Genomic DNA, 25,270 nt, shown 5'->3' with positions numbered 1-25,270 from the left:
ATGCTAGATACAGGCAGGTGATTCACTAGGCAGATGTTTACACAGCTTCGTGGAAGGTTGTCTCTGGAATAACTGACAGCGCAGTCCTGGAGGATGCCACTTTCGGTTCCAGCTGCAGACAGATGGCAGAGAGCCTCAGCAGCCTTCTCCCTCAGTTTTCTCTCTTTAGTCTTCTCTATCACAGCATTCAGCAGCAGTTACTGGTGTGAAGGGACAAGAAAAGTCGCCAAACCATTCTGTACAGGACAGAGCAAAGGGGATCACTGCATCCGCTTTAATAGCCCCGATGCCAACAGCAGCAATGCTGTGCAGTACATTTGGGAGACAGGAGATGACAAATTCATTGACCGAAAGTTTCATGCTGGGATTTGGTATTCCTGTGAAGAAATTATAAATGAAGAAGGTAAGTAAATTCACATAAGAAATTAATCAGAGTTCTTCTTACTTATTTGGTGTCACCCTCTTCTTTGCTGCAATATCCTGTATGTATTTTAAAGGAAAAACTATCCTTAAAAAGTTGCTCGTCTCTGGGAAGTGAGATCTTAGAGGGTTCTATCTAGTCAATTCCTAAAAAATTCCTAATAAATTCTGCAAAGAACTTTAGAGTGACAAGTTGTAGTGCAGATGAAGGGGTTTTTTTTCTAGTATTCTGACCAGAGCAGCAAGTTAAATTACTTTAACAGGGAAGTGTTTTATTTTTCTGATGTTTTTAGTCTCTTAGGCAAAAATGAACATATTTTCCTTAAATGATTGCTTATGATCCTCTGTGGCAACATAAAAAGCACAATGTGATTTTTTTAACAAAAAAATCATTTGAGCAATTAAATCTGTGGGATCTAAGTTATTTCATGGATTACCCCTTAAGCACAGGTATTTCTGCTTTCTTATTGCTATCTCACCTTCCATAAATCAAAGCAGAAGATGATCATTTGCACCCTGCTAAAATATAATTTGGAGACTTACTAGACGTGAGTGGTGGCATTTAACTGAATTTCACTCTGGTATGTAAATGTCAGTAGAATGAAATTCTCTTGCCATTAAAGAAAGCTTCTGGTTAATTCTGGATCTTTGTGTAAGCGAATTGCTTAGTTAGTTCAAGAAATGGGGCATTTATTGTAAATCCAGATCAAGACTAAGTTTTTCCTGTTGTTATCCTGATCAGTTTACAAATGACAACTAGAACAAAACTTCAGGGAAATCGAATCATCTGTCATCTGTGCTATAAAATGCAAATATTTTCACAGTTGCCTGTCCTGAGAGTCCAGTTCTACCAGAAGTTCTTGTAAGTTATGCAATTTTAAGGGGGTAAATGTCGAAGATCAGAGCAAAGTACATCTCCAAAAGACATGATTGCTACGGGGTTATTTAATCCGTGCATCTGCTATGGCATTTCTTGTTTTCCAACTTGGTGCCATTAATAGCTGAAAAAACCCACCCGTATTTTCAGAGCAGAGCAGAATTAATTCTAAGAGCTTTGTTCACAGCATCTGTGTGGGGGTGAAGAAGTCACAGGGGTTTGAAAATCAAAGCTTACAGAAAGAAATTAGAATCAAGCTCAGAAGAAATCTGTGTGAGCAGCAGCCTTATCGCTGTAAGGACAGCAGGGCTTCCTTCGCTGGGAAAATGCTTTGCAGGCTCCCAGTCTTTCAAAGGAATGGATTGTTTTCCTGTTCTAGCTTTCACAGCTACAGACTTTTGGAAATCGATTCATAGCCTTTCTCTAAGGCCCCTGGACTCTGGTTCTGCCTTCAAAGTCTGAAAAGATTCTCTAGTCAAGTCCCAAGAACAAGTTGATGGACCAGGGACTCTGTGTGTACAAACATACATCAGAAATAGCTTCTCCTGACCATCTCAGTTTGTACTTTTACGAGTTTGCATTTTCTGCTTTCTATTTGTCTATTTCTTTAGATCATTACAGAATACAAAATAATCCTGAACTTTATTTTAAAATAAATTTTATTTTTTTTAGGTGAGAAATGTAGAAGCTTCATCAGTCTCACTCCAGCTTCTGATCGAGGTAGATATGCATATTTTGGTTTTGTAAATAAAGCTTTCCTGATCACATTTACCAATATAAATATGCTTTATTTTGATATCAAAAGTGCTTGCTTTAATCCCACACAGGTTTTTGTCCTTTATTTATTTTTTTGTCTTTATTTAGGTTTTCAACTTCAAAATGAAGTCCACATGACTAAAATATGAATCTGTCTTTTGAGACCATTCCATTTGAATGTGAATGTTTTTAAAAATTATTTTGAATATGGGTACTGGAAGTCAAGGTTTGTGAGTTCTTGCCCCCCCTTTCCTCATACCTCCATCTTCACAGTGTCAGGAATTCTGTGGCTCACAGCATGCGGCCTGGGAGGGATCTGCAGAGGGACAGGCAGCACATGAAAAACGGCAGGCAATATGCTGAGGGGGCTTGGGGGGATGGGTTGTGCACCAAACCCATCTTGATAGCAGTCCAAATCCCCTCCCCGTACCTTATGCAGAGCTGTAAGGAGGCATTTCCATTCCCCTGAAAGCAGAGAGCTGCTCTCTTTCTTCATGTTCCCCTGAAACTTGCTTGCAGATGGTGTTAAGGACCCTCCTCCCCCCAGTGTAAACCCTATCACTGATATGGTTAGACCGATCACTTTGCAAGTGATGCAAGATCCGGAAAAAAAAGTCTTTCTTCTTCCCCAGGGGGTTGAAATCGCATATCCAGGGTATTTGGGCTGGAGCACTTTCCTGGGTATGCAATTTCAGCCCCTTGGGGAAGAAGACTCAGTATCTGAGGGCTTGTCCTCCCCTCTATTGCAGGTTCTCACTGTGCACAAACAAGTCAAGATTTTTATAGCGTAAGAAAAAATATAAAATATGTGTGGTTCTTAGTCACACAGAGAGAGTCCTCAGAAAGGAGGGGTGGAATCTGGGCCCTGCCCCAAGAGCTCCTCACATGTGAAACCACTGGTGGACATAGTGATGAAATTAACTCTGTGAACAGCATCAACAAATGCCACAGGCACCTGGAGTTCAGATCAAGGCACCTAAGACAGCACTCAGGTACCTGATAACCACACTGAGAAGTTATCCCTGGGTAGTGAAATCCTGCGTAGAAATCGACTCCTGCCCTGCACAAGAGAAGAGCAAGTTTGTGTTCTGCAGGTGCACAGGGCTGCTGTATACACAAAGCTCAGGATGCAGCAGGCTCACCCCTCCTGAATTTATCATCCCTAGGCATCTTACAGGGATTATCACAGTTGTTCAGTGCACATGTAATCATGGCTCCCTTATCAAAAGTGTTAAGATGGAAGCTCTCATGGCTGGAGCAGCCAATACTGTTGGGCAGGATGACATCTGTAGTTCCTGAATAAAATCGGAGTTTTTTACTGAGAAAAAGATTTGCTGTAGAAATAAACCTTGTCCAGGAACCCCCACACATAGCCTGGCCCAAAAATTTAACATCTAAATGGCCAAAGCCAGCAGTAGGGGCTAGTTACCACACAAGCATTGTTTACTGCCATATGTAGTGTTTAGAAATCAATTAGACATCTTAGCAATATTTCTATTCTTAAGTTACGATGGTTAGTACATGCCTTTGCATGAAATCACCATTTGAATCTACAGCCAGGTAGCTCAGGACACACTTACTTGTTTTCAATCAGGCTTGGGAAGGTTGTTGGCCAGTTCCTGCTACGATCTGGACACAAGAAGAATTCTTGCTCCTGGCATTGGGAAATTAGCATGCTGATAGCAAAACAGCAGTCTGAGACACTTTAATGGGAAGATTAACTTCTCGCATAAGATGTAATTAACATATCCAGAAAGAGGTGAATTAGCAGATAACCAGAGAAATGAATCTCAGTGAAACATGGAAGCTCATGAAGACTTCTCTGTCCAGAAAATCAAGATCCTATTTGGTGGAAAATTAAGCTCATCAGTAAGATTTTGTTTAATGACTAGACCCTCAGGCCACATGGCTGTGTGCGGGGCCTTGTAGCTGGCTAGGTGGGTAACATGGTCTTCTGGTTTGGTACACTCCTCTCTGGACTCAGCAACCATGTCAACAACTAGGTAATTGGACAGTAATTCTTTTTATATTAACTTTGGTGCATGGTAATTTTAGGATAGCTCCTGAATATAAAACCACACTGCCCCACCCTGTATCGTAAGCTTCTTATGCATGATGTGCAAGTTTTCTTCTGCTAAATGGCCAAATCAGTCAAAGGAATTACTTAGGACATCCGTAGACTTTGAAGTCTTCCTATAGACAGTATAATAGCATCTCACAGCCTTTGAGTGTTTGTTTAATGTTGTGTAAACAACGTAAGTGAAGAAGAAAGAAATGGTAAAATTACTAAATGCCTGCTTATAATATCAGTGCTGTTGATTTGGTTTTCCAGGGGTTTTATGGCTGTCTATTGTAGCAGAGCTTCTGTACATTGTTTTACTTCTGACTGGAGCCATTCTTATGTCAGTAGAAATGTGCTACTACAGTACTGCCATTGATGGGCTAAAGATCAACACCTTTTCTGCAGTGGTCACCGTATTAGCAGGTACAGTTAAGGATCTCCATTTATTACATCCAGAAAATGAAACATTGATAGACTTCCACCTGAAAACTAATGAAGCGTCCAGGTTTCAAAACTATTAGAGTAACTGTGGAGGCAATAACAATACAAGATGCAGCAAAATTTTATGAAAAATATTAATTTCAATTAATTATTTCTTAATTTGATTATTTTTATATTTTTATTTATTGTTTTTACTATTTTAAACTTCATTATTTTAATATTATAATTTTTAATTTCTTTGTCAGCTTGTTTGTCAAAGATAAAAAAGTAACATACTCTTCGAAATAACTTGAATTTTTTATTTCCAACATGCTAAGTATAAAACTAGCAATAGCCAAATTTTTAAGTGTGAATAAAATGTAATTGGATAATTGTTAGAAGAGAATCATAATCAAAATTGTTTTTCATTTGCTGCATATTCCTTCTTAATCCAGTGCTATTTAATCATGGGATCCTAGGCAAATTCAGTTTGAAGGAAGTTCAGAGGGTCCCTGGTCCAGTCTGAGGAGTCTTGTCTGAATTCAGTGTTGACTATGCATTGAGCAGGCGGAAGTTGGACCAGAGACTTCTGAAGGTGCCTTACAGCCTGAAGCACTCTGCAATTCTGTCTGTATTATAGAACTGTTACTGAGGAATAGCGCATTAAAAACAGCAGTTATGGGTAACATGAACAATGTTTCATGTTCATTTTAGGGCCAGAAGCAATCATAGTGTTTATTTACTGTAATTTCTTGTGGAACACATATCACTGTGCTTCATATCATCAGGATAGTTCAGAGTCCAAAGTAATTTATACTTGATGAAAACGTATCTTTTAGAATGGCATCTAATTGCAAGTGAAACACCTGGCAGATGGCAAGGAATCTATCTAAAGTTTGTAAAAATTTTGGGGTTTGATCCTAATCCTAATGTTTCTGGATTTAATGTTCATGCATTTGTGATTCTTGTGCCTTTCTTCATGAATGAAAGATTTTTTTAATTACACTTTTTCCTCTTAAACATAAGCACATATTTAATTCATTTGCCAGTCTCATTTTTGTTGGCTAAATAAATCAAGTTTATTAAACGTCTGACTGTGATAATGGGGAAGAAATAATTTTCTTCCTTTCTGCAGAAGCCTTTGCATATTTGAAGAAAACTATCGTGTCTTTTTCTCCAAAAGAAAGAATTGAGAAACATGACATATGACTTCACATGTATATTTACATTTCCAGAGAGGAGTCCCTCTGTTTTGAGGACAGGATGAGAGAGTTGGGGATGTTCAGCCTGGAGGAGAGAAGGGTGCGGGGATTGCAGCCTTTCAGTGCTTAAAGGGAGACTATAAGAAAAATGGGGACAATCTTTTTAGCAGGGCCAGTTATGACAGGACAAGCGGTAATGGTTTTAACCTAAAACAGGGTAGATTTAGACTGGATATAAGGAAGAAATTCTTTACAATGAGGGTGGTGAAATACTGGAATGAGTTGCCCAGAGAGGTAGGAGATGCCCCATCCCTGGAAACATTCAAGGCCAGGTTGGATGGGGCTCTGAGCAACCTGACCTGGTTGAAGGTGTCCCTACTCACTGCAGGGGAGTTGGCCTGGGTGACCTCTAAAGGTCCCTTCCACCCCAAAGCATTCTATGATTCTAAGACCTCTGATCACTCTTGCTGCTGTAGTCTTTCTCTAGCCCAGTTTTTGTACAATATTCCTAGAGGACAGTGTTAAATGTGGATGCCAGGCTGAACCTCCAAGGACTTTACAAACAAAATTTATATTCCAGATGGTGACTTCTGAAACACTCTAGTTTTGCTTAATTTTTATGGAAATCTAAAACTTCTAGGCACGCACCACTCTGCCCTGAGTTAGGCCCAACTCCCCTAAATCTTTCCTGGCAGATATTTGTTTAGCCCCATCTTAAAAAAATCCCCAGGCCCAAAAAACCGTCACCACCAAAAAAAGAATTAATGCTCTCTCTTCAATACTAAAATTCCTGTCACTTTCTTAGGAAATGTAATCCAATTCATACCGTTCTGAAGACTTCCTTCATGTCTGATCTGAAGCTCCAGCTGCTGCAGTTTTTTACAGCATTTCTTTTAGGATACCCACCTGCAACAGAGAGCAGATGATTCCTTCCTCTTTGTAGTTAATGTTTACATACTTGAAGGTTGCTATCTGAGCTCCCTGTAGTCCAGAGAGCAGTCGCCAAACTTTGCTGCCTGTGAACTCTGAGAACCTGCTGGAATACCTCCTTGCTCTGAATGACTTTTCTGAAAGTTGTCCAACTAGTTAAAAATTTCTATTATCACCAGTTCTACTAATTGCTCAAAAAATGCCCCATTTCTCCTGTATCTCACCAAACCCCATGATCCACTGTGATGTCTATTTCCAAAGAAAGAGTAGTGAGTTTTATTCAACTCTTTAGGCAGTTTTTCCTACTATCAGCAACTTTTCACTCTCTAAATAATAATAAACACTCACTTTTATTAATAATCTTTTTTGTTTTGATATGTGCAGCATTAAGGAGGCTTACACAGCAAGCAGCAAGCTTTTCCTGGACATTCTGTTTACTTCTGCTAGTAAAATTTCTTGAAATATTAAAAAGTTGAAGAGCATCTGTCTTAGCTGTCAAAGTTATGCATAAATCCTTTGTGGATATAAACCAAATCTAGTAGCCCTAATCCGTAATGAAGATGCAATTTCTTGTACAAACATGCTCTCCATTCTAGCACACAAATGTGAATTAAAATTCAGTTACTGGAAACAGTAAGCTGAATAATTCTAGCTATACTGAAAACACACATTTAAAAAAAAACAAACACTGTTACAGTATTTAACCATTGAAAAAACCCACATTAAAGTTAGTGTTTGGTTTCTCAGTTCCCTCAGTCTTTAGCTCAGAGTGAATAAAATCCTAAAATTCTAACGTGCAGAAATGGTGACTTAAGAACCATGGTGTGAAATTTTCTGACCATAGGTATGTAGGTTTATAACATCCCACATGCAGGTCTTGAGTCCACAGAAATTGCTATTCTAAATTGTGAGTGCTTTCCCTTAAATGCATGTGTGCTGCTAGTTAAACCCACTGCTATGAAATACTCATTGTTGATACCACTGTCCTGTTGCCCTTGGTGGCCTTTGATGAAAATAAATATTGACAGGCACCCATATATGACTATGCTTGCCTTTTCTATCTATATTCATTAAATTTTCACCATTTCTCAGGCACCAATCTGCCCTGATGCCACTGCTGAAATGTTGAGCCTGACTCAGAATTTAATCCTTGTACAAGAGCCAAGAGGAATGCTCCAGCACAGGAGCTCATGTTCACACACCAGTTATACACATTTCGAGGCAGCCAGGCTGGAGGGTTCAGGACAGACATTGTTGTAACTCAGAAACAGCTATGACATACCACCAGTCTGGGGAGAGGTGGGCAACTGGTCTCAATTCCCTAATAGCCACATTGACAGCCAAACAGCTCTCTCCAAGCCGTTTATTAAGGAATACACTATTGGGGTGCCAGCTAGCTACCCAATGCTGCGTTTCACAGCATGAAGCCTCCTGGCTCTGTGCTGCATAAATCAGCTCTCCTAATTGCCCAGTGATGGTCTTTCAGGCAATACCAGTATTTCAGGGGAGACCGTTTCCCAGTGACTACTGAAGCCAGGTCATGGTCATGCCTGACTTGTTATGTCTGCGGACACGTGTTCCTAGGCGGGCAGATAATGTGTGCTAGCTGGCTAGTTTTGTAAGGATTCATGAAACGGGCCTGCTTTAGGAACACCTCGCAAATTGGGTCCTGTGAGCTTGGTGGGGGACTGTGCTCTGAGAAGCTAATGCGTTTTAGGCAATGGGATAGTTGGTACTGCAAGGGTATTGATGGATTTGTAAATGAAGCTGGAAACAAGAAAACAGATGTTCCCAGGGAAGCTACTGGAAGATAAGGGAAAACAGATAACCTTAGGGTTAGGCAGCAGCCTCGTAGCAATTTTGAAAATTAAATTATTAAATAGAAGACTCTCTCATAATCTGAATTTTCTCTACTTTTTAATGGCCTTTAAGTGTTTGTTCACTTTTTTATTCACCTGCATAACACTGGTAAAGCTGGCTGCATTTAAGGCGCTGGTAAAGGGCACATGACTGTGCGCCTTTGAAAAATCTTTCCACTGCACAATAGGAAACTGTGGGAAACATGCTCTGTGCAGTGCAACTGAGCAGTACTTTGTTGTAATGGCTGGTCCCTGCTCAGGGTTGAATTGCTAAGGAGTTTTCAGAAGATGAGAGCCAATCAACCTGTTGCCTTCTAAAACCTATGAGCTGCATGTCCCATTGCCCCCCTAGATTCCTCTAGCATATCGAGCAGGTGTCAAGGGACTCTGTTAGTGACTGTGTTGGCAAATACCTGACACATAAATACGCTTAGGTTATAATGTCCAGTATTTTTGAGCGATTTACAGAGTTTAGATACCTTGTAAATATTCTTCATGAGCTCAAGGGACAACTGCAAATAGTTGACAAAGATGACTGTCCTCAATTTACATTTTCTAATGTTCTTATGATGTTATATTTTTTAGGTCTTCTGGGCATGGTTGCTCACATGATGTACACAACCGTATTTCAAATGACTGTAAATCTTGGTCCTGAAGACTGGAGACCTCACACATGGGATTATGGCTGGTCTTATTGGTACCTATTGGTTTATATTTGGTTCTTCCATTACATTTCAGTTCCTTCACCCTATGATCAGGGATGTGTACCTAATTTATGAGGAATGGGTCTACCTTATTACACTCCTGGGGATGCAGTTTGGTACCCAGCTGTTTTTCTCCAAATTCATTCATCTTAGGTTATTGCATAGAATGTATAAGCTTGTGAGTTTTGCATTTACCATCCTTTAGACAGTAGAGGGACCTCCAGCTGCTCTGCATGAAGCGGAGGTTCTTCTCCATACCCATCAGACACAGATTTAGTGCCCTCATCTCCTAGGAAAACTGCACTGCATAAGTTGTTTAAAACTCTTCCAGCTTTAGCCATTTAGGCTGAATTTTTCCTTATCAGATATATGCTTCAGGTTGTGTGTCTGGAACATTTCATACAAGATGGTTCAAATTTTTGAAAACAGCCTTAGGCAAAAATACATTATTTTGGCCCTGTAAATAATTGTGACATATCCTCTGAGGAGATCTGGTGAATTTATTAAGAAAGAGGATTTTTGCTATAAGGATGTGTCTTTGAGAATCCACTGAGTCTGATCAATAGCAAGGATTGGAATGTTCAGGTGCTGGAACCTGCTGCTATTCCCCAGCTGTGACTGAGAAAAAGAATAGGAATGGGGTTAAATCAAAAGTCAATCAGGACCAATATTTTGTGTCAGTAGAGCAGAGGTCAGGCTGATTCTTTCCTTCATATGTGCTCTGACAGTCGAGATCACTCATTGTCACTCATTCTTGTTGCTTTTTCTACTTTCATTGTACCATTATGGAACAAGAGCTTATAGCTGCATGCAGTCTTTATGATGCAAACTTTCTAGAGATTTTTGAAGTGACATAGGGGTTTCTTTTGTCTTTGGTCTGTTACTTTTCACTTTCCTAATAGCATAAGTCTCATTGACGGTCACTGTACATTGCTCTGCATCTTTCCAGAAGTCCTTTTCCCAAGCAGCAGCAGCAGTTTGTTTGAAGCTATTGTCAAATGTGTATGCTTTCAGAGCACTGAAGGATGGGCCTGGTCGGTACTCCCAAGCTGGAGATTAGCCGGATCATGACAAACTGTGTATCTTATCCTGTTTTTCCAGCAGATGAGGTGGCCCAGCACCCGTATGTCACCCACTTGCTCAGATTGGAAAGGGTGATGTGCCTTCTGTCAGGAAGAGCTGGTCTGAGAAGGTCCAATACCAAGTATCCGGACAACACCTTGGACAATGTCCAGGGGCTACTTGGATACCCTCAACAGGTATCACAGGAGCTGTACAGAATCCTCAAATAGAGCCTTCCTCCTTCCTTTCAGACTTAGATACTTTCTGCTTCTTTGACTCTCACTTCTTCCATTCACTCATGTTTTTGTTCTTGCAATAACAATTTGGATTCCCTGGTTTGGGGCACTGATCTCTTTTCTATAAGGTCTCTCCATTTCTTTCATCAATGGGATTAAGCCTGTTTTTACTCTAAAATCAGTAAGAAGATTGTTCAGTGGAAAGAGAGGGAGTGTTCCTTCGTGGCTTCCCCCTCCCTATGACAGTGGAAACAGAAAACTGCAGACTGGTACTGAGGAGCCTGTTCCCTCCTTTCCATCCCACTGGGAGGAGAAGAAAAACATGAAAATCACTGTCACTGTTGCTGTTACTGACACAACACCATTTATGCCACTATTGCTACCATCATTCTTGTTAATTGCTGATGTCGTCACTGCTGCCACTACAGCCAGCCTCCTCCTGAGCACATGGACTAACGACTTTGACCATGTGCCACACACTCAGGAACTCATGATTCAGTGCAGCCTGGGCCACTGGATGCCCAAATAGATGTTTCTACCAATGCAAGACTTTCCAAGCCATCAGTACCTGCATATAGAAGATGTCAAAGAGGATGGTCTGCATGGTGCCTTTCTTCTAATCAATTGTATGCTCCATTTTTCTAACACAATTCACTTTCTTCTCTGCTCTTCTCAGCCTAAATGACAACTACATCACCCTGTTTGATAGGAATCTAAAAATAAAGCAAGCCACATATGCAGATGCATCACTCCCTCCTCCCAGCTGTCTTCCCTGGTTTTTTTCCTCTTATCTCCTTTCATATATAAAGTTGTCTCTCTTCTGATAACCTACATTTGCACCTCCCTTCCTGTTGTATGAACCCTCATCTTCAGCCTCCTTTAGCTTCTCTCACATGACTGCATGTGAGAAGCTCATCTGATGGTAAGAGAGGAAGGATGCTGAAGCTGTTTGCCTTTTACAAGACGAAAGAGAACAGATGCAAAAAAAAGGGGGAGGGCATTAATGATTATAGCTGACAGTCCCTTTCTAATTACCTCAGCACCCACTGTGGCCAACAATGTCACCAAGACCATGATTGCATGGGTGGGCAGAGGCACAGGCAAAGACTTTGCTGCTTTTTCATCAGGACTTACAATTATCTCCTTAGTAGCCAGGGAAGACAAAGAACAGCCAAAGAAAACAAAGAATTGGGCCCATGGCAGCAGCTTTTCATCCTGATCACCAGTCCCAGTGGAGAAGCTATTCCTGCAAGATCTACTGAGCCTCTGTCATGGATCTTCTACCTGCTACAGTTCTTCCTCTGTCCTCTCATCCAGCTACTGTGGCGGCCAGAGTTTTCTTCCCCCTGTCCCAGGAAGTACAAAGGCCTTTCTTCCTCCTTTACAGTGCTGGAATTGCTAATGATGAAATTGTAATGACTATTCTATGGTATCCCTGAATGTCTCTTCAATAAATCCCTCCAAATTTCTCTTTTCTCTTCTTCAGCAGCTTTCCTGGAGGTTGAAAGATATTGGTGAATCACTCTCCTGTGTTTCTCAGACTGAGGCATCCTTACATCAAGAGACAACATTTTCTCTGTGATATGCCCTGTACTAAATTCCCATGACACACCTCACATGGGATGCGCCATGCAGTAAAAGGAAAGCTCATAATCCATCTGAGCTTCTGTTGGCATTTCTCTTGTGCAGGTGGATGACTGGTTGCTTTTCTTTGCTTCTTGGTTGAGTCGACCTGTTTGATTTAACCTTTTGCCATTTGTCTCTGGGCAGAATTAAAATTGAATGCTCTCCTTCTTGAAGCTTCCAAACTGCCTGTTATACTCTGGCTCTCTCAGTGGCAAAACTTTGCTCACTTCCTTCCTCAGTTCTTTCCAGTCAGATGGGGGAATCCCCATTTTTTTCCAAATTGCTTATGGAAAAGAAAAATTTCTGGCAAAAACTTTGAAGAACCACACTGCTATCCTTCTTGTATTGTCAAAGGAAACCATTTATTTCTGTCCTTTGTTTCTTCTCTTTTAACACAGTATTGGTCTGCAAGAGAGTCTGCTCATAAGAGATTAATTTCTGTCAGTCTTTGCTAAGGGGCCTTCATCAGCTTTCTTGAAATCAGTTTCTTATCCTTATGTCACTGAGTCCTTCAGATGGATTAGGAAAAGCACCTTCAACAAAAGCTGTGCTTCATAATATCAGTTCCATTAATTCATCTACAAATGCTACTGTGCTTTGGGTATTCAGCCAAAAATTCCTATTATGTGAGACAGGACTGCTGCAGACTTGCCACTTTTATCTTTCCAGAGGCTGAATGTTCAATTCTTCTCTACCATGGTTGGTTTAATCCACAGGTTACATACCACCATAGGTTGGCCAGCTGTCCCATTCTTGCTCCATTTGCATGGGGAGGTAAATCTATCTGCTTCTGGTGATTCTCCCCTATTCTTGCTATCTCTTTGTTGTATGAGCTCTTCTGTGGCTCCCCACATTTGAGAGTTAGTCAGGGTGTAGTTTGAATAGCGTTGGGAGCAAAAACATCTTAAGCTGCTCCCTTCTTCCTGCTGCTAGGAGCCCTCCACATCTACATGCCATACCCCACCACCCTCAAATTCTATCAACATATCTGGTTGTCTGATCGCCCTGGAAACCAGATCACACCTGGCTAAAAAGAATGTTAAAAAATAAGTTATTTAAAAACCTAAATGGGTTTGTTGAAATACAGCAAGGATGTGGGAGCAAACAGCTGAGGAGAGAGGAGAGAAGCAGTTCCTTAAACTGATTTCTCCACCAAAGCATGTTTCATTAGATAATTGTGACCTTGCCATGTTAAGAAAGGCTCTGATGAGCAAGTTCCTCCACTGTAAACTCCAACTCATTCCACTGCAGCCATACTTTTGCATGCAACTTTTACACCTCCAGCACATATTTCTCACTCAGTCATCTGGGAGTTCCACAAATTTTTAGCAAATTGTACCTCAACATAATTTTTTAGTTCTTTCTCCTTATGGTTTTACTTTTACTGTTTCAGAGTTGATGCCGTTTTTTCTCGTTTAGTCATGACCTGCATTTTCTCATGAATGCATTTCAGTGCTCTGAGCCTGCTTTAGTCAGCTATTTAACTGTGACTTCTCTTTTAGTTTTTAACCCTTTTGGATCACTGGCACACATTTCTCTGTGTCACATGTGAGATTTGTAGTCTCAATAACTGCATCTTTTAATTTTGTATGCATCCTCATTTTTTTTATAGTTCCTCTTTCTGATACTAAGCTCTAAGTAGAGTAAACAGAGAAACTGGAAGTAGGGTTTCATTAAACAGGAATGTTAAATATGAATATTATAACCAATATACACCAATACAATCACATGTAACTAGTATCTTCAAAAAATAAAACTGAAGTACTTGAATATGAAAATGTTCCACTAATTTCTGAAAAACCTTTTTGTTTATAGCCTCGCATGGGCTTCCTTCGCGTGCTGTATGGCTGCAGCTGTCACCACGATTAACAAATATACAAAAACTATTTTGGAATTCAAGCACAAAAGACAAATGCTGGAGAGGAGTTTAAAGATTAAATACAAGTTCCCTGATGATACAGCTCCAGAGAAAGCTTGCAATGTGTATGTGAACTCTTTTCACAACAGTACAGAGGACCCTGCACATCCAATGAAAGGCTTGCGTCACCTGGCCACTATTTCAGTTCTGTGAATTTGAACAGTATCTCAAGGCATCCTGTAAATCATAATGCTAGATCAGAATGAAAAAGTATTAATTCATAAAAATGTATATTTGTGTAGCATTTGTTATATTTCTTAATAAAGAAATTATATTTCCATGAATGTTTCAAGGAAGTCTTAGTATTGGAAAAGTGGATTCAGGTGTCTCAGTTCAGAAAAAGAGAATGACATGGGTCCTCCACTGCTCCAGTTTTTAAGCAGTGATTAATGTTAATGGAAACTATGTGAGTTTGTTAGAATTTCAGAGCATTATGGATTTCCACCCTAATTCTTTATTGAAGAGACTGTAAAAAATCCCATCCCCGAACCAAAACCCACAAAGAGCAGGGCAGCAAATAAGGCAGCTCACATGTGGTGCATGGCTTGAATAATTTGTTTGTTATTAAAGGTATAATCTCTCCAGAAAAATCTGCATTACAGGTGTATTCATGAGTTTCACCATATGCATAGTGGTGGATTTGCTGTGAATGAAAGATTAATAGAGGGAATATGCTTTCAGCATAAATACTACTCATTTAAAACAGCTAGGAAGGAGAATAGAAACCTGGAAGATACATGGCTGTAGACAGCACACAACTCACCTATGAAATTCTCTAGGTATCATTCTGAGAGCAGAGTCAGAAAGAATGAAGATGTGATTTGTCATTATTATAGAGGAAAAGTAATCTCCAGCACATTAAAGATGGGAAAGTAAAAATGGTTATGATCCTCATAGATCAGGAATACGCAGCTACACCCCTCAGGATCAACACAGAGGTTCCCTGGGGAACTGAGCCATGTGTGCCTACTCTGCCAGACACCAGTTTTTCTTCATTGTTGTGTGAATCCTCCTGCTAATGAGCCTGCTGGGAAACACTTGTGAGCACTGGGTGGAAGAGGCCTGACACAGTGTTCCAAGAGGCTCTAGGCTTTAGAAATATCACTGTACATTTTTTTCAGGCAAAACAATCCTAACATAAATGTAGTCTGAACTTGTTATGCCAGAAGGATCCCTAGCAGGTCAGTTTATGGACAGTGATAAGGTGGAGCTGATAATAGAGTAGCACAACTGAAAACAATTAGCTCAGAAGGAAACCATGGGCCATTAGAGGCAAGAGAGGAAAACTGAGACAATAAGGTGAGATAACAAAGCAACACATAAGCCAGTCTCCTCAGAAGGAAAGTGGTGGGCGGTGGGAAGCCCACCAAGGAGTGGTAGGCCTCCATCTGCTGCGTAACCTGGGGTAGACTGTGACTACAGACACACTGTGACTGGTACCTGACACTTTATTGCACAGAGCACTGTGGGACTTGCTCCTGGATTTCAGTGAGGTATTTATACTCACAGTCATGTCCTGGTACCTTCAGCAGGGTTTGTTTGATTATATGTGTTACTCTGCCTAGCTTGTCTACAAGTTAATTTTCAGCATTTGGATGTCATCCAAAGAGACCTGGACAGGCTAGAGAGGTGGGCCTGTGTGAACCTCATGAGGTTCAACAAGGCCAAGTGCAAGGTCCTGCACCTGGGTTGGGGTAACCCCCAGTATCAATACAGGCTGGGGGAAGAAAGGATCGAGAGCAGCCCTGCCGAGAGGGACTTGGGGGTACTGATGGATGAAAAGCTAGACATGAGCCGGCAATGTGCGCTGGCAGCCCAGAAGGCCAACCGTACTCTGGGCTGCATCAGGAGGAGTGTGGCTAGCAGGTCGAGGGAGGTGATTCTGCCCCTCTACTCAGCTCTGGTGAGACCTCACCTGGAGTACTGCGTCCAGCTCTGGAGCCCTCAGCACAAGAAGGACATGGAACTGTTGGAACGGGTCCAGAGGAGGGCTACAAAAATGATCCGAGGGCTGGAGCACCTCTCCTATGAGGACAGGCTGAGAGAGTTGGGCTTGTTCAGTCTGGAGAAAAGGAGGCTACGGGGAGACCTGATTGCGGCCTTCCAGTACCTAAAGGGGGCCTATAGGAAAGATGGGGAACGTCTTTTTCATAGGGCCAGCTGTGTTAGGACAAGGGGAAATGGTTTTAAACTAGAACAGGGTAGGTTCAGGCTAGAGGTAAGGAAGAAATTTTTTACAATGAGGGTGGTAAAACACTGGAACAGGTTGCCCAGAGAGGTAGTGGAGGCCCCATCCCTGGGAACATTCAAGGCCAGGTTGGATGGGGCTCTGAGCAACCTGATCTAGTTAGCAGTGTCCCTGCTCACTGCAGGGGGGTTGGACTAGATGACCACTAGTGGTCCCTTCCAACCCTAAACATTCTATGATTCTATGATTCTATGATTTTCAGCATTTAATATTCATCCAGATTTTCCCATCCAATGGGAAAACTGACGGAATTACATTCTCTGGCTGGGGAAATATCAAAATTATCCTGGCTGGAGACCAACTGCAAGACTCACCTATACCTATGGACTCACACAGAATTATAGAATAATTTAAGTTAGAAGGTACCTCTGGAGGTTTCTGGTCCAACCTCCCCTCTCAAAGCCAGACCAACCAGATGATGTTTCTTGGAGACTTAAGCAGTTGAGTTTTGAATATATTCAAGCAGTGAAATTTCCTGACCTCATTGGCAACCAGTCCCAATGCTTGAGTACTGTAATTGTGGAAAAAATAGTTCCTAATATCTAACCAGAGTTTCACATGTTCTGGCTTGTGTCCGTTACCTTTTTTTCTTCCACTGTGCACATCTGAGAAGAGTCTGGCTCCATCTTCTCTACACCATCCCACTAGGTAGCTGTAGACAGCAATACGATTTCCTCTTTCATCTTTAGAAAAGTCTGTCTTTATTCATTACAGCATACCCAGTATTCTGAGCTGCCACCTTCAGTGCTGCAGATGAAAAGAGCAGTTGCTAGAGAGTTTGTATCCACTGTAGAAGTAATCTCAATCCCTTGACCGGAACACAAGATCTTGATTCCTTCCACCTGTTTCACATATTTCTTTTTGATAAAATTGTTTCTAACGTTTTCACCAATAGAGGAATTATTCCTGATTCCATATGACTCTCTGCTTTTCTTCTTTTATAATAACTGTGGTCTCTTTACAATAGATTTTTACCCATCTCAGGTTGTTCCTGGCTGTCACTGATGAATTTCCACCTCATCCAGGAACACACTTGCTTGGTGCCTACAAGATCTTTAAAAGATCTAATTTAAGCGCCTTGATTTTTTTCTTAGGCTACGGTTTATAAACACAGCCTGGTAGCCTCTACCACATGCTCTTGCCTCAGGATTATTTCTCACAGTGCCTTGCATTCATATCAAGTGCTGTATGTGGACAAGAGCTTTTAAATAGTTGTGCAGTAGGACCCGCATCCTGATCAATTCCTAAATCTCAGATGGTCTGGTTTTCTCACTTGCTAACCATTCAAGATGGTACGCATCTTCTGTTGGATGTCTGGTAAACAAATTCACCTAATGAAATGCAAGACTTCTTATCCCCATTTGCAACCCATAATTTCACATTCTGGCCCTTATTTTAACCTTTGACTCCCAGTTTGTAGACATCAATAATTCTGGGGTAACTCCTCGAACCACATTATTTGAAAGCAGGCAAAAAAAAAAACCAAAACCCAAACCGCTTATCAAATACTGTGGCATTTTTATTCTAGTTCATTTGACTCAATCAATCTCGATGAATGTGATATCTCAGTAAACTTCAGATGCCTGTGGCACAGATACACAGGTCTACCATTGTGCTGGTTACCTAGAGTTCAGTGAAAGTTAATGAGAGAAACAGGCACATCTATGATGCAATTCAAGTTACCCTAAGCTGTATGTCAGATAAATCACAGGTTACAGGCACCAGTTTCTTTCCATTGCTTAAGGAGAGGACATGGGGGGTGAGCTCTGGGTGGGCGATATCTAGGATGGATGTCTAAAATTAGACAAGAGTCTTCTCACTTCTAAGACTTTCCAGTCTTAGCATTCTTTTAAATTCTTCTTTACTCCATTGCTAGGCCCTTGTGTCCAGCAATATCAATTTTCTTGGCTGACACCAAGGAATAGTTGATTTCAGCACAAGAAATGTAAATTCAAAACAGTGCAATTGCAGCTCTCGTTAAAAGAAAATTATGTGCCCTTTAGTCATGTGAGAAGCTTAAAGAAAATTAAAGGAGCTGTAATTGAGCATCTTTCTTCTATGACTTCTACAACTAAATCTGCAGTCAGTCTGACTAGTCTGACTAGTTTAGTCATAATTTATAAAAGTTAGTATTATTAAGGAATCAACATAGATTAGAATATGGCTGAGTGAGGCTCAGAAAATATCTCTTAATGAAGTCATCTCGCAATATTTTTCTATTATCACATTTTTTTTAATATGCAACATATATCCATGGGTATTTAGACAGTGAGGCAGAGATGGACAAACGAAAAAGAAAACTTCAGATTAAATAATGGATTTCCCCAGAAGAAAAAAAAATACTCCAGAAATACCAGTGGAGAAATTTGGTTCTTATTATGAGGAAAACCCACAGAATTATAGAAGAGTGTGACCCATTTAAAAGGTCACCTAATCCTTCTTTTCCCCTAGGCAGGATAAACTAGAGCTACATTGCTTTTTTACAGATGTTTCATTAATCTTTTCTTTAAAGCTTCCAGAGACAGGCATTCTAAAATTTCTGTGGCAATTTGTCCTTTGTGCTTAACTATTCTTAGCAGAAAATTCTTTCCCTGTAAATCTCCTTTGCAGTAATTTTAGCGCATTGTCCTACTGCAGCAGAAATGGAGAACAGTTTAGTTCTATCCTCTGGGCAGTACATTTTAGGTATTTGAAAATTCTTTAGGTATAACTTTTTTCTACTTTCTAGATTAAAATACATCTGCTCTTTAAAAATTTGATAGATCACAAGCTTTATTATACCTTTGTCACTCTCAATGCTTTTCACTGTGGTTTCTTGAACAGTTCCACTTTTTACAGTGAAATATTAAAAACCCATGAAGAATTTCTGCTGATATCCGGAAAGTAAAAAATGGAGCAGAAGCATAATTCAGCTTATTTTAACACGAAATCCACTTGTTTTTACAACAAGGCCAAACAATGTTGCTTCATGTTTATCTGTGATGTCCTGTGATTCTCTGATCCTTTTCTGATGAAATTATCCAGTTATTCCATATCTTGTTTTTGTGGAGTTGTGAAGGGCTTGGCTGTTGCTGTGGTACGGACACAAGTATAAATGAAAGCACAGCAAAAGCCCATTTCTTTGAGAGAGTAGAGGTGAGGAGCAAGAAAATTTTGGACAAAGTGGATATTTGGCTTCACAGTTAAGCTACAGTCATCTATACAGCAGTAAAAGCCTGGTGCAACAACAGAAAATAGATGGAGCTCTCCAGCAGGTACTGCAGGAACCAGCTACTGATCACTAGATGTGAACTGCTTCCCAAATGAGGTAGATGCCTGCTTGGTTCTTGAAGCCAGAGCAATTGAGTTAGAGACACAAGAAAAGGTGAACATCCCTGCAAGATGATAGCCATATATTTCCTTGCACTGAGAATTCCTTTCCTGTTTGATGATTCTTACGGACAGAAAGAGGTAGAGAAGTGCAGCGGGTGTTGAAAGTTATATGAGCAATGGGACTTGTTGTAGCAGCAAGTGCACTTTGCATCTTTCCTTTGTATTGCCTTTGGTAGTTATTTCCTTTGTAGGTATTCTGAAAACATGGCCTTTTGACAGTGTCTGCAAAAAAGCTGGTGGTTGGGATCTCTGTGAGTACTGATGACATAAGAAAGGCCAGGGGACGTCTTGAGAGACAGAATTTAAGCTCTTAGATGTAAAACTGAAGATCAGGACACCCTTGCATTATTTTTTATTTATATTCTAGTTCAGCTCATGGGATGAGACAAAAAGGGGGTAAGTCCTCAGCATGAACTGGGAAAATGTGATAGGGAAGAGAAGCCTAGAATGACTAGGACTGACAGAACTGTGGGAATACAGGGAATTTATACAGCTGACATGAGTAATGGCCATGCTCATGTTGGACACTATGGTTAATTGCCAGCAGAACGGGCAAGGGAACTTAATGTTCACTAGCAGTCAGAAAAATATCTCAAAACCAGGAATTTGTGTAAGACATGCAAAATAAGAAAAGTGAAAAACCCAGGAAGCATCTGTATTCCTGTCTGTGAATCCAGATTGTTTATCCATCTTGAATGCCGCATGCAGCTGTGGCCTTCTTTTTAATTAAAAAAAAAAAAAAAGATAAGGTAAACCAAGAAAAAATATAAAGAGCAGGAATAACAATCTGGATTTCTCACAGAGAGTGAATAGATACCAGGGCTCTCCAACTTGGAAAACAAGTAACTGCATGGATGGGCATGGGTGACTGGGAGTGAATGTATTGAATACCATTATTTTTTGTCTCTCACAGTAAAAGAGGTAGGAGATATCAGAGAAAATTACCTGACACCAGGTTTAAAGTAAGCATAAGGAAGTATTTTTTTTATAGATGATTAATTCCTTTCTTGAGGGATGGAACATTTTAAATAAGAATTTGAAAAATTTGAAAAACTGATTGTTTAACAAGTTGCAGAGGCAGGTTCTCTTTCAAACTGTGTAGCAGATTACGAGAACCTGGGTGAGTATAACACACCAAATATCTCCATATTATTGCCACATTTTTATAATCCATCTTTCAAGCACGCACTCTAGGATCCTGTCACAGATGAGATATTGAACTAAATAAGCCCCTACTTGGGCTCACCATTTGCAAGTGCTTCCAAAAAGCACATCTGAGGAACACTCTGATCAAGGCTCTAACACCATTTTCCACTGATTTTTGCTCCTCTGTCTCCCACATCTCCCTACTTCCCCATCCTTTTGTTCCTGGAAATTCCCATCAGTCCTGGCACTGACAGACTATCCTGATAAATTGCTCTGGGTTCCCAAACTTTGATCTACCTATTTAGATTGGGAATCACTCTCTTATAACAGTGATACAGTTCCTAGTAGAGTTTTTCCCATACCGTCGTAATGCAAACAATGACATCTTGTAATATTCACCAAGTCCAGAAGAATAGTAGTCCCACAGGTGAGTGCGTGTCAGTGGTAGTGAAGATACTGGCTGGTTCATTTTTAATAAAGCCTCCTGCTTTATTCTACCCATAGTGTAAAGCAGAAATCATTGATATTTGAAACATAAACTTTTTTTCAGGTCAAGAGCAGGAAAAAGAATCAAAAAAAATCAATTTTCCTCTTCTGTCTTCAGCTTTTCCCTAATCCCTGAGGCAACAATGGCAAAAAACAGCTGAGGGAAGAAGGTACGAATGTAAACTGCTGCTCTGGGGATAGGGTTGGCCATAAGTACCTCCTGCTTCTTACTGCTCACTGTGCGCAAGACTTCCTCTGCCACCTCCACTGGGTGCACACCATATGCCACCTTCCTGAAAAAGACTGTAAATCAAGCAGAGAGGAGTGAGAGCTACAGACAGACAGACAGACACATCTGAGGAATGGTGGTGAAAAGATACACAGCTAGTGTATCAGTCAAATTAAATTCCTACACAGTTCCAATCCATTACCCCTTCCCTTCCACTCATCAGTATGTCCCTAAGATCTTCTTACAACTTTGAAGTAAAATCCTCACCATCCCTAACGGAAGGAGCAACTCAAGTGCAGTGGAACTCTCCCTTGGGACCTTTCATGCCCTGCTCTACCTCCATTCCCCATGCCCTCATGTACTTATTTTCTCACATGATGTTTCCTTTTCATGTTCCTTTTCTTTTCACCAGGCTCCTCTGATCTCTCCAATCTCTCTTTCCTTTTGCTCTCCTAACCTGTTCATCCTTTCTGTCATTTCCATTTTTTTTCCCTGTTCTCCTTTCTTCTCCCTGAGAAAAGCCTCGATACTGCTATATGGGCCTCATCTATGGTCTGTCTTGACGCATCAAACCTTACATTTCCAAATAGATGCCTCCCAGTTGCCAGGTGCTGGTTGGTGATGGTATGAACAGATGAAGGTTGGATTCACAGTGCTGACAGAAATATCAAATTCTTCAATTTCAGCTCTAAGACAATCAAAAAAGCCTACAGCAGCATGCTTAGATGCAGCATCTAAAAGAGAGAAAAAAACACCACATATTGGATATATGAATGCATGGATGTAGATGTATGATAGAGCTCCATGAAACATGAATGTCTGGAATATTGAGCATGGAGTGATTAGCCAAAAGGCAAAAGAACAGCAAATTATTTCACCCAGTGAAATTATTATATAACATATTCAAAAAAACTCAAAAGAAAATTATTTGTACAGGACAGTTGTGTGTGAGGTATGTGATGTCTCATGTCAAAGAGCAGGTGTCTGGATTTCACAATCGGAAATATTAAGTCCTGTTTAAGGAATAACACTTCTATTATCTCTACAGTTTAAAAATGTCTTCGGTGGGTTGACAGCTCTCCCTGAAATGAGTCTCCACATCATCTGTCACTGCAGTTTGTGACATGTCAATAGAACGTAGTGAATACATGTCCATTCTGGAATGCAGGTGCACTAATGTTTTGTAAATCAATTAGGCCTTTGCCCTGCAGCAGCAAGCCAAGATGCTTTTAATATTAAAGTTAATTTTAACATAACTGATTGTTAAGAATTTTTTTAACTGTTCTTAGTGCCTTTTTATTGAGAATAGTATTAAAGAAGGATGGCAGAATTTGAACCTTGGCCAAAGCCAGGACTATGTGTTAAGTGCAGCAGAGCTGCAAAGCACTCATCCACCTTGTATTTGACTTGATTTGCAGTTACAATAAACCTGTGCATAATATAATCTACACAATGGCAGGTGGGCTCCAGGAATGGAAAGAAGCTTCTCCATTCACTTGTTTTGAAATTCCTCCTTCTGGCAGCTTCATTTCATGCAACACAGATATTGGTAGTGGTGGTGTAAAAGCTGTCTCTGTTAGCTCTTCTGCTGCTCATGACTTCATACACACATAGTGCATCTTGACACAACTGGCTGTTTCCTAGATGGAAACCATTCCAGATGTCCCGCCAATGTGCTGTTTCTTTTCTAAGCCTTTTTTTGGTAGTTCTTATGCTTCTTTTGAGATGGGGGACCATGATTGCACACAATGTTCAAGATGGGAGCACTGCATAGATTTATACAAAAGGATACAGACAGGATTTAATTTTTTTCTCTACTGCTCTCCTTACAGTTTCTGTCACTGTATTTTGCTTTCATGGAGCTCTAAGTCACAATCCTGAGGTCTTGCAGACCTTTTAATGTGGCCCATCATCCTCTCTGACTTCCTGTCACAATCAGAAACGTCTATTTACATCTATCCTGTACTTTCTGTCTACTAACATTAATTAATTAATTAATTAATTAATGCAAAGACCTTTCACGATAACTAAGTACAGCTTAGTTGCATTAAGAGCTTTGGATGAAAGACCTTCTTGAATATTTTCTGGAAAGCCAGACAGAATACAATTACTGTATCTCCTTTCAAACTTCCGCACATAAATCCATTAAGTGAGTGAGTCTCCCGCTACAAAGCAGCAGCCAGTATCTACCAGTATGTTGTATTTACACACCGCTTCATCCTTCATTATGGTTTCTACTAATAAGCCTAGTACAGGTGCTAGATCTGCATGTGTGCTGTTTCCTGAGTGTTTCCTAAGATCATAAAAAAACTTGCTGTCACATTTGATATCTTCTTACCCTCAAGTACCTTAGGCAGTTGTTATAAAGATATTATTATTATATAAAGAAAGAGATTATTATAAATATAAATAAATTATTATAAAGGAATAGAAATATAAAAATATAAATATAAATATATTGATGTAACACAAAAATTAATATAAAGGTATTGTTATATAAAGATATTATAAAGTAGTTACAAAGACAGTATTTTAACTATTTCTTTTTGAGTTCCACTTCTTTGAAAATTTTTCAGTCAAATACTGTATTAATAGTTAACTGAATTAGGATGCAAATTACTGCTTTTAATAACCTATTATCAGTGCCATGGAATACTCACAATTTATTCATTAAAATTACATTTTTGCTATGTTTAACTTACAAGCTGCACGAAACGGGATTCCTATCTTTCCTTGGATACTATTAATTAGAACAATTTGGCCAGTTCTTCTTGAGATCATGTTGGGAAGAATGGCTGAAAAAAAAAAAAGAAATAAAGCAAAGAGTCGCAAAAATAAAAGAGCTCTTTTTTTAGCTTAAAACTATATAGTGGAGAGAAGCAACAGCTAAAGTGTAGGGAGCACAACTTTGATGAACATTGTCCCAGTCCTGAAATCAAAAGTATCACAAAATCCAGTAGCTGGAAATTGAGCACCGTCTATACTTTGGTTGGGTTCACATGCAGATTTGGGTGTGGTATTAGCACATTTAATTGTCAGGCTGTCTGTATCCTTGCAGGGGTTTTGAAAACAATTGTCTTTGTAACAAAGGCATCAAGCACATAAATAAAGGAGTCGCCATATGCTAAATACAATATGCAGACATTTAAAAAACTGTCTGTCTGTCAACATCTGCTTATATAATTCCCGACCAATCTATTTCCAAACCCAGGCACTCTGATTTTGATCTTCTTCACCTCAATTTCAGTCTATTCATTTTCACAGGATTGTTTTTGACTATAGTGAAGAAAGCAAAAATACGTGCAAATGGAACAGTGTAATGCCAATGACTCGGATCTCAAGCTTTACGTGGCAACAGCAAAACAGGAAAAAATTTTAAAATACCTTTGGTTAATGTTATAGGTCCAAAATAGTTGGCATCCATTATCTTTTTATCAAGTTCCAGTGAAATGCTCTGCACTGCTCCTTTCACCTTCATGCTTGCATTGTTGATCAGTATATCCACACAGCCATAACAATTCAGGATTTCCTTAGCTACATCTTGGATGCAGTTTATATCTGAGATATCCAGAAGTATGAGCTTTGGTGCATATGTCTAATAAAAAAAAAGACTCATTTCAAGGATACCTGTTATATAAAAATATATTTCTATTTACTTGTCTTCTAAATTAATTTACCTTGATATCTGAAAAGTGCTTTTATCGTTCTCACAAAAAC

The 25,270-nt window shown here is 39.9% G+C and overlaps 2 protein-coding genes across 2 annotated transcripts in view; one reads left to right on the top strand and one right to left on the bottom strand.

Annotated features, from left to right (window-relative positions):
* GSG1L2 (GSG1 like 2) lies at positions 1-14,225 on the top strand. Its single transcript, XM_009637161.2, has 6 exons — positions 1-13; positions 80-403; positions 1,970-2,017; positions 4,386-4,538; positions 9,112-9,223; positions 13,970-14,225. The coding sequence occupies exons 1-6, from the start codon at positions 1-3 to the stop codon at positions 14,223-14,225; spliced, it is 906 nt and encodes a 301-aa protein (XP_009635456.2).
* Positions 14,226-21,418: 7,193 nt separating this feature from the next.
* DHRS7C (dehydrogenase/reductase 7C) overlaps positions 21,419-25,270 on the bottom strand; it is a 9,261-nt gene continuing 5,409 nt past the window's right edge. Inside the window, exons 3-6 of the mRNA XM_009637160.2 lie at positions 24,938-25,148; positions 24,256-24,348; positions 22,132-22,287; positions 21,419-21,627 (exon numbers count right to left, since the gene is read on the bottom strand). Coding sequence (XP_009635455.1) covers positions 21,419-21,627; positions 22,132-22,287; positions 24,256-24,348; positions 24,938-25,148 — 669 coding nt within the window. The remainder of the gene's footprint in view (positions 21,628-22,131; positions 22,288-24,255; positions 24,349-24,937; positions 25,149-25,270) is intronic.

Source organism: Egretta garzetta, unplaced genomic scaffold (assembly GCF_000687185.1).
Source record: "Egretta garzetta isolate BGI_Z169 unplaced genomic scaffold, ASM68718v1 scaffold644, whole genome shotgun sequence".
Taxonomy (NCBI): domain Eukaryota; kingdom Metazoa; phylum Chordata; class Aves; order Pelecaniformes; family Ardeidae; genus Egretta; species Egretta garzetta.
This window is presented reverse-complemented; position numbering and strand designations above follow the sequence as displayed.